The sequence below is a fragment of the Eucyclogobius newberryi genome, unplaced genomic scaffold, assembly GCF_026437365.1.
Source record: "Eucyclogobius newberryi isolate DKJ021-1_F unplaced genomic scaffold, fEucNew1.0.hap1 SCAF_283, whole genome shotgun sequence".
NCBI lineage: Eukaryota > Metazoa > Chordata > Actinopteri > Gobiiformes > Gobiidae > Eucyclogobius > Eucyclogobius newberryi.
Window position 1 is genome coordinate 82,501 of NW_027315927.1, and position 9,797 is coordinate 92,297.

At 46.1% G+C, this 9,797-nt stretch overlaps 1 protein-coding gene and 1 pseudogene across 1 annotated transcript in view; both read right to left on the bottom strand.

The window, feature by feature from the left end:
- Positions 1-1,645, bottom strand: part of LOC140373028 (protein NLRC3-like) — an 8,019-nt pseudogene extending 6,374 nt beyond the window's left edge.
- Positions 1-5,159, bottom strand: part of LOC140373027 (protein NLRC3-like) — a 73,991-nt gene extending 68,832 nt beyond the window's left edge. Inside the window, exons 1-2 of the mRNA XM_072459855.1 lie at positions 4,976-5,159; positions 4,747-4,845 (exon numbers count right to left, since the gene is read on the bottom strand). Coding sequence (XP_072315956.1) covers positions 4,747-4,845; positions 4,976-5,091 — 215 coding nt within the window. The 5' untranslated portion in view covers positions 5,092-5,159. The remainder of the gene's footprint in view (positions 1-4,746; positions 4,846-4,975) is intronic.
- Between the last annotated feature and the right edge of the window lie 4,638 nt (positions 5,160-9,797).

Sequence of the window (9,797 nt, forward strand, 5' to 3'; positions counted from 1 at the left end):
CTGGTGAAGGTGCCTTAGTTTTCTTTTCACACTGAATATTGTCGACTTCTGTGTTTTCTCTGAGAGCAGGTTGATCCCAGTGTTGATGAAGGTCAGATGGACGTGAAGAGCTGCCAGAAACTCCTGCACACTCAGATGGATGAAGCAGTAGACCTTGTCCTGGTACAGGCCTGGCTCCTCTCTAAAGACCTGTGTGAACACTCCGGAGTACACTGAGGCCGCTGCAGCGTCCAGCCCACACTCGCTCAGGTCACTCTTGTAGAAGATCAGATTTCCTTTCTGCAGCTGCTCAAAGGCCAGTTTTGCCAGAGACTCCACCATCTTCTTGGTCTCTGGACTCCAGTGTGGGTCTGTCTCAGCTCCTTCTTCATACTTGATGTTCTTGACTTTGGCCTGAACCACCAGGAAGTGGATGTACATCTGAGTCAGGGTCTTGGGCAGCTCTCCTCTCTCTCTGCTTTTCAACACATGCTCCAGGACTGTGGCAGTGATCCAGCAGAAGACTGGCATGGCTTCTGGACATCTTGATGTGGGACATGATTGTGTCAGCCTGGTCTCTGAACCGCTTCCTGAAGTACAGCTCCTTCTGTGGGTCAGTGAACCCTCTGACCTCTGTCACCATGGAGACGCACTCAGGAGGGATCTGATTGGCCGCCGCAGGTCGTGCGGTTATCCAGAGGCGAGCAGAGGGAAGCAGGCTCCCCCTGATGAGGTTTACCAGCAGCACGTCCACTGAGGCGGACTCTGAGGGGTCAGTCAGGGCCTTGGTTTTGGTGAAGTCCAGAGGAAGTCTGCACTCGTCCAGACCGTCAAAGATGAAGAGCACCTGGAGGTCTTCAAAGCTGCAGAGTTCTGCTTGTGTTTGACTAAAGAAGTGACGAACAAGTGTCACCAAGCTGAAGCTTCTCTCCTTCAGCACATTGAGTGCTCTGAAAGTGAACGGGAACAGCAGCTGTATGTCCTGGTTGGCTTTGCCTTCAGCCCAGTCCAGACTGAACTTCTGAGTGAGCACTGTTTTCCCGATGCCAGCCACGCCCTTTGTCAGCACTGTTCTGATTGGTCCTTTTGTGTCAGCTGGGCCTTTAAGGATGTCTTCACATGTGATGGCTGTCTCTGCTGGGTCTGGTTTCCTGGAGGCTGTTTCCATGTGTCTGACCTCATGTTCCTGGTTGACCTCTGAAGACCCTCCCTCTGTGATGTAGAGCTCTGTGTAAATCTGCTTCAGAAGGGTGGGGTTTCCTGCTTTAGCGATGCCCTCAAACACACACTCAAACTTCTGCTGCAGGTTACACTTCAGTTTACGCCCACAAACTCCAGAATAAGTCCCTGAATAAAGACAACAGACACAGCCCTGAGTCTCAGAGAATATAAAATGACTGTGAGCACCTTGTTCAATGTGTTAAATGGTCCTACTTCTCCACAGACGCTCAGCCAGCTCCTTCTGCTTCATCCTCCTCAGGAAGTTCAGTGTGATCTTCAGAACAGCCTCACTGCTGCTCCTCTGCTCTTCATCCTCATCCTTCAGAGGCTCTAAGCATTCTGGGTAATCTGTAGTCAGAACCTTGTGGAGCTTTTTCAGCTCCTTCTGGACAAAAGTGAAGATGTCCTTCTCCAGAAGCTGAACAGACACATTATAAACAACACAAATGCAGTCAGGTCTGTGTGAAACAAGTTCTCATTCATCCGAACATTTACAAACTTTAGTATTTGACAGACCTTAAATACGGAGTCCAGCTGTGTCTGGTGGTGCTGACCACTAGAGACCTCGTGACCCGGCTGCTCCACTCTGTCAAAGAGACTAAATTAACATTTATTCTTGTGTCAGTGCTATTGTAGAAACAGATTCAGTTGTAGTCATCTGGACACTGTTTTTAGAAAAGCAAGACATTTTGACTTACATCCAAGAGTCATTGTCAATCTACGGATTTGGTCCGAAAACTTAAATATTTATCCTACTCTGAATAAGCCCCTCCCACTCGTCAAAACATCCTGATAATTGTCTTTACTGTTTACAGTTTCACCTTAACCTACTCATATTTGCTTACCCTAACTGCCCTGCACTGGCCATAGAAATCCTATTGTTAGCTTCTGCGGCTCCTCAATACTGATGAGTACTTGATTAGCATCAGAATGACCATGGCTGATGCCGCCCCATGGCTTCAAAATACTACTATACACTACCGGTAGATTGATACATAAAGCTGTGCAAAATGTAAACAAATAGAAAAACAGGACAGACTATTCTCAGGAGGCTCCGCCCAGTGGTCAGGGCCTACTCAGGTTAGGATCAATACTTGAGTTCTCAGACCAAATTTGTATCTTTAAGAATGACTCTTGGAGGAGAGTCAAAATGTCTTGTTTTTCTAAAACCGTGTCCAGATGATACAACTGAAACTTTTCTACAATGGAACACTCCTAGGCCGCCTGGTCAAACTTTTAGAAAACATTGGATGTCATATCACTTTTATGTGGACGACTCCCAGTAAGAAATAGTTCCCTGGCGCCCGTCCTGAACTGTTTGGATGATGTCAAGGCTTGGCTGGCTGTGGAAAATGGAAATTGTGGTTTTTCAGCCAAACAAAGCAGTTGATTTTAATTTAGAATTGGGGTCTCACCAACCCTACATCACGTTTACAGCCACCAACCTTGGCGTCATCATTGATGGAGATTTTAAGCTTGACAAGCAGATCAATGTGGTGGTTAAATCTATTTTTTTCACCTTCGGCTTTTATCTAGACTCAAATGGGTTTTATCTTTTAGTGACCTGGAGCGGGTGATCCATGCTTTTATCTCTACACGTCTTGACTTCTGTAATGCACTGTACACTGGGATCAGCCAAGCTAACACGCTAACAAGCTAACAAGCTAACCTGTCACGCTTACAGTTAGTGCAGCACGACTTGTAACGGGCCCACATGGTAGAGAACATATTACACCTCAATCATTTTAGAGTTGATTTTAAAATGTTCTTGTTTGTTTTTAAAGTGCTTCATGGCCTGCCCCCCGTGTACATTTCAGACCTCAGTGTCCCCTACACTCCTGCGCTCGCTGAGGTCTGAGGGCCAGTTCCAACTTCTTCAACAACGAGACTCAAAAGCCGAGGCGAACGAGCCTTTTCTGTTGTTGGCCCCAAACTTTGGAACGCTCTTCCTCCCACTCTTCCTCCTTCAGTTGATGCTTTTAAATCTTGTTTAAAAACGCACTTTTATTCACTGGCATTTGACCCGGCATGAGAATTGTGTGGTCCTCCAACCGTCTTTTATTATTTTTGAATATTTCATATTGTTGTTAATTTATTTTTATTTTGTTTGTACGTTTTTATGTAGTTTTATTTTAATTTTTTAACATATTTTGCTTGTGTTTATTTTGTACTCGGTGCAGCACTTTGGAGACAAATGAGGGATTACACCGACTTTCAGTGCAATTGTTTTCAACACCAATAAATACATGTAAATCATGTTGATGTCCCATAGACCGGTCACTCCTGAAGGACTCACAGCTGGGGAATTCTGCAGAAGATTCTGGTTTGTGCTGGAGTCTGGTGAATTTAAAAAACAATGAAACATTTTTTTGGGATTAAAAACACTGATTTAGAAGACAATTTAGATGAATCACACATTTTCTCTCTAAACTGAAATAGTTGAAGTAAACACTTGAAAAGCCAGAGAAACTGAGCAGCACCAACATCCCCAGAACGCTGATGGTGAACTTCTACAACTGTGCCATCAGTTCTGACCTGACCTATGGATTTTTAGTTTGGTTCTCCAACGTGTGGTAAAAACAGCTTGGACTTCTCTCCCAGAGATCAGTCCCATCTACACCAGCCGCTGTCTGAAGAGAGAGCACAACCTCCTGCATGAGCCACACCACCAGCTCTACACCTGCTCCACCTGCTGCCCTCAGGGAGAAGGTACAGGTCCAAACATACCAGAAGCACCAGACTGAGCAAGAGCCTGTATCCTCCTGCTGTGAGGGTGCTGAACAGTGGCCCCTCCCCTCTCTGGACAAGAACCACACCCACCAACACAATAACAATCATGAACCTCCACATGTCTGACTGTATGTCCTTGAAATATTCAACAGAATTACTCAAACTGTATTTTATTTAACACTACAGACATTAAATCATGTATTTGTCAGTTTGCTATTTGAACAGAAAAGCAACAACAGCATTGCCCAGTCTGCACCTAAAGATGTTTTATTATATAATTAAATCAATGTCATAGATTTCTCTGGAACATTGTAACTTCAAAGATCTTTTCTCAAAATGCTTTCTCCCACAGAGACATAAAGATCAGCCTAAAGTAGCACCTACACACACCAAACGTTACAAACTTGGACTTAACATGATTTTGACTAATCGTACACAAGGATTTTTTTGAAAGTTTAGACTCCAAGAAATGAAGCAAAATTTGAATTTTTACACCACGTTTTCAGAAAGATCCAGTAGATCAGAAATCCAAAAACACGTCTGTTTAAAAAAAATAATAATCTGACATGTCAACAAAATGAAGCAAGAAATTTGGTTCTGACCATTTTCCCAGAAACTGATCAAACTGATTCAAACTGATATCTGTAAAGTCTTTTTTTCTGTCCTCTTCACCTGCAGCGTCTCTTAACTCACATTTACTCAAAAGAGGTGATTATGTGGTAGTTGCAGCTCACTTCCAGATCCTTATCATATCAAGCAGTGCTTTAATACCTATGATGTAATTATTATATCCCATAACACACAGATGAGACTCACGGCTCTGTCCTGAAGGTTATTGGTTCATACATAGACCTGTGACTCCTGAGGGACTCACAGCTGGGACCAGGTTCAGACCGAGGATGTTTCTGGTGGATCCTGGTAAAGAAAAACACAGATTAAATGGAAAAGATTAAAAGCATTTGACTTTGACTTAACTCCAGTTACTCCTAAAACAGTCCTATAAACACACATCAATAATCAGATCTAATGATTGTGTCTGACTTACTGTGGATCATGTTTGTTTTTAAAGTCAATGATTCGTCCAATGGAGCGTTCACTTGTCACTTCTCCCCTGCTGGTGGTGGGAGGTACTGCGTCCTCTCTGTGCTCTCTCTGATCCATGCTCAGTCCAGAGTCCTACACAATGACATCACACTGTTTAACCCCGCCCACTCATCACATGGTTTATTTATTTCTCCATAATATTCAATATGAAATGGCACATTACAAATACAAACAACAAACATATAAGTCTAAAATAAGTGTGTACATTTCTGTTGTTCTGGTTGTACATGTGTGCTGATCTGTCACATCAAACTAAAGGACAAACAAATGAACAGGTTGTTTACTTGTCCTTATATTGAAATAAACACAGACTACATGAGCCATCAGCCTGTTCTGTGCAGTCTGCACTTTAGTCAAGTGTTTCATCTCATGGAGCCTCAAGAAAACACATTCACATCAAACTGTAACATATGAGATTCAAACTGAACTAAAACCAGTCACAAATTCAGTGGGAACCAAAAGGACCAAAACAGGACCATTTATTTGGGTTTAGAGGAAGTGACAGCAGCAAAGTCCTACACTGCCCCCTACAGACACAAGTCAAGTTCTACAGGGAAACGATAAACAACAACAACTGATATTAGACAATTATGAGTGAGGCAAAATCTACAAATAGGTCAATAATCTAAACAGAACTATGACTAACAAATGTAAAGTTACGTAATAAATACATTCAGCACTCATTATAAATAATTACCAGTCAAACCAATCTGAAGTTTTAATTAAACTAATGATATAACAAGGGCTATAACCAGGAAATAAACCAACGCCTAAACCAAGACTAAACCAGGACTAAACCAGGACTAAACCAGGACTAAACCAAGACTAAACCAGGACTAAACCAGGACTAAACCAGGACTAAACCAGGACTAAACCAGGACTAAACGAAAACTAAACCAGGACTAAACCAGGACTAAACCAGGTCTAAACCAGGTCTAAACCAGGACTAAACCAGGACTAAACCAGGTCTAAACCAGGTCTAAACCAGGTCTAAACCAGGTCTAAACCAGGACTAAACCAGGACTAAAGCCAGTGTTGAATCTAATCAAAGTAGTCAAACCTGAGCGGATCCAAAGAGTCCAAAGTGTCCCAGAGAAAAGTGTGCGGCTGGAGGAAGAAACCTGTTTGTGTGTTCTTCCTGGAGTGACTCAGAGCCGCTCCTCTATTGGCTGTGGTCCAGGTGGGCGGGGCTTCACACAGGTGAGTGACAGGAGGTTACTGCTGAGGACACAGATATGGCAGGACCTGAAGGCTTTATTAGACAGGTGAAATGGGGAAGAGAGAGGAGGGAGGACATGCAGCAAATTGTCGTAGCCGGGATTCAAACTCACAACACTTTGCTGCATATGTGCTGCCGCCTAAACCACTCCAGAGTATTTGTTTTCACTTTTCACTTTTGACTCGTGGCTGAAAACACGTGAAGACTCATATTTTAGAACATTTTCACATCAGTTCATGGTTTAGTTTCTTTGGTGTTGCTCTGAAAGCTTCTCCAAACTGAAGAAAGGTTGAAGAAAGAGCAAAAGTCTCCATAGTTGTGGTTTCCTCCTCTGTCTCTCCTCCTCCTCGTACGTCAGTTATTGAGACACATTTTCAGATGAGAGTTGATCCTATCGTTTGGACGCTCTGACTCTCCAGTTTGCTCTCAGCTGGTGCAGCCCTCCTCCGCCCCATCAGCACCTCTCCAGAGCTCATCTTCTCATATTTGGACCTTCTCTTCCTTCACCAGTGTCTAGAGCTACTGCAGATTGTGGCCTGTTTATTATTCTGCAAACAACAGATTTGATTGACGGACAGAGAGCCAGCAGGACAGTCCACAAACGTGTTGATGGATTTGCTTTTCTGACATGTTGAAGACGCTGTCACGTTTAAATATATAGAGTGGTTTTAGAACATCCAGAGCTCTTCAGTCCCAGATTCTTTAGTGTAAAGTGTGAAACAAACACAAAGTGAACTAAACCAGTGAGAACACAAAACAAGGAGCAAAGATCTCATCATTACTGGATTAGAAACAAAACATCACAGCTTTGCAAGAGCCGCAGCTGGAGTCGATGAAGGTGAAGCTCCTCCTGAGGAATTACAGACACTTCAACAACAGATTTAGATATTTCTGAACAGTATAAACATAAATGTGTAAATGCACAACATCTCCAGTTACATACTGTCCCAAGCAAGGATCGTAGAATGAAACCATCCATTGTGATTCAGCTGGAGTCAGAGAAGCAAAAGATTGACCTACTGCGACAATCTAGAGAACTAAAGGCACAAGAGTCGACATGAATCAACATTTAACCAAGAAAAATACAGAAGTGGCTAAATGTGGACGCTTTCTCAGGAAACGAGACAAAAGACAAGCGACCTGGACAAGGAATGTGAAAGTTTACATCTGACACAACAAAGAACTGGACAGAGACACTGAGGACAGAGACACTGAGGACAGAGACACCGAGGACAGAGACACCGAGGACAGAGACACAGAGGACAGAGACACTGAGGACAGAGACACTGAGGACAGTGACACCGAGGACAGAGACACAGAGGACAGAGACACAGAGGACAGAGACACTGAGGACAGAGACACAGAGGACAGAAACACTGAGGACAGAGACACTGAGGACAGAGACACTGAGGACAGTGACACTGAGGACAGAGACACAGAGGACAGAAACACAGAGGACAGAGACACTGAGGACAGAGACACAGAGGACAGAGACACAGAGGACAGAGACACTGAGGACAGAGACACTGAGAACAGAGACACAGAGGACAGAGACACTGAGGACAGAGACACTGAGAACAGAGACACTGAGAACAGAAACACAGAGGACAGAGACACTGAGGACAGAGACACAGAGGACAGAGACACAGAGGACAGAGACACAGAGGACAGAGACACTGAGAACAGAGACACTGAGAACAGAGACACAGAGGACAGAGACACTGAGAACAGAGACACTGAGGACAGTGACACCGAGGACAGAGACACAGAGGACAGAGACACTGAGGACAGAGATACTGAGGACAGAGACACAGAGGACAGAGACACAGAGGACAGAGACACTGAGGACAGAGACACAGAGGACAGAGACACAGAGGACAGAGACACAGAGGACAGAGACACTGAGGACAGAGACACAGAGGACAGAGACACAGAGGACAGAGACATCTTAGCTTAGCTTAGCTCCGTTCGGCTCCAGTGGAAAACTCAGCGGCAAAAGTGACAATAAAATCAGGAAAACTAACACCAAACAACCATAAAAACACACCCCGCACGACCCACACAGGTCAAGAAATACAAAACAACACCGAAAAATAAACCAGGGAGGCCGACAAAAACGAGCTAGCCGAGTTAGCCGCGAGCTAGCGCAGGAACAAACAACACAACATAGCAGGGATTGTATCTTGTGACTTCTTACCCATGAGGACCCGGGGGCCCTTTCTTTTCGTCTGTGGCATTTGATAGATGTAGTAGTGGTAGAATCATAAGCTCTGGAGAAAATCTGGAGAAATGAATGAAATGTCTCCGAGGAACACGTAGCTGCTGCTGGATAAGTGGCTGAATAAGTAGCCATGTGCTCCCAGCTGATTGGTCGAAAAATAACAACATTGCATAAGGTGACGCCTCGAGCGGAGAGCTGTAAATAGACCAGAAAACTTCAAATTTTTAACAGCTCAATGTATACTTTTAAGACAACCAATAGTGTTATCTGAAGCACTTCGTGGAATCAAGCTAGAACGGGGCTCAAGCCTGACCCCGGACATCCAGGAGCCGTGGACCCCGCGGGGGGCAGGATGGAGCAAAGACCCTCCCGGGCAGCACCCAACCGGGTCACCCCCGAGGAACCGGGCCCCAGCCGCCCAGTCACCGATCGAGCTGCCGCCAAGAGGCTGAGAGTGCTGTACCGGGCCACCGACGCTGAAGAGAGGCGGAGCGAGCGTACACCCCCGAGCCGACCCCCCAGCGGCTAGCCGCGACGGGTTGCCAGTACCCACGGCCGAGGCGCCCGGGGCCCCCGCCCGAGCCAAACCCACCCAGACCAAGGGGGACCGGTCCGAGGCCCGAACCCAGGGGCGGGCACCGCCGCGGTGGTCGACCAGATGCGGAACCTGCTGAGGGCGCTCAATTCCGAAATGGGGAGACATCTGTTCAGCACGATACCAGGCCGATACCAGGCCGGCGCCCCCGTAGCCGCGGACAGAGCCGACCCGGCGTTCCGAGCCACACCAGTGCCATCGGGCCGGTCCAGAGGAACCATACAGGGGGTGTCCACCGGTCGTCCCGGACCTCACCCGCTGGGATGCGGGAGAATGGACCTGCCTGAAGATCACGCTGGGTAATGTACTGCCCCCGGGAAATAGCGAGGCGTTCAAGTATCAGGTCCTGTTGGGTCATCTGCAGGTGGAGGGGGCGAGGATGACGGCTGACTCCTTCGTTCACTCGCGGACGCCCTACAGCGACACCATGGACGCCCTGGACAATGACATGGGTCAGCCCTATCAGCTGGCCTCGCCACGCTCAGCCAAGCCCAGCTGACCGAGGGGATAAAGACCAACAAACGGTGCTGGCGCTGCGCCCACTCACATAGGGCGGCGCAGTGCACCCTCAAGAAGTGTTGCTATCCTATAGTCCATAGTCCTATGGGCGGGGCTATGCGAAACCTCACAAACTCTGAATGAGGAAACTGGATGTGACAGACACATTAATCCTGTACTACTAAGCTGTTTTTTCAACCCACAACGGTAGAAGGAAGAAAATATATCGA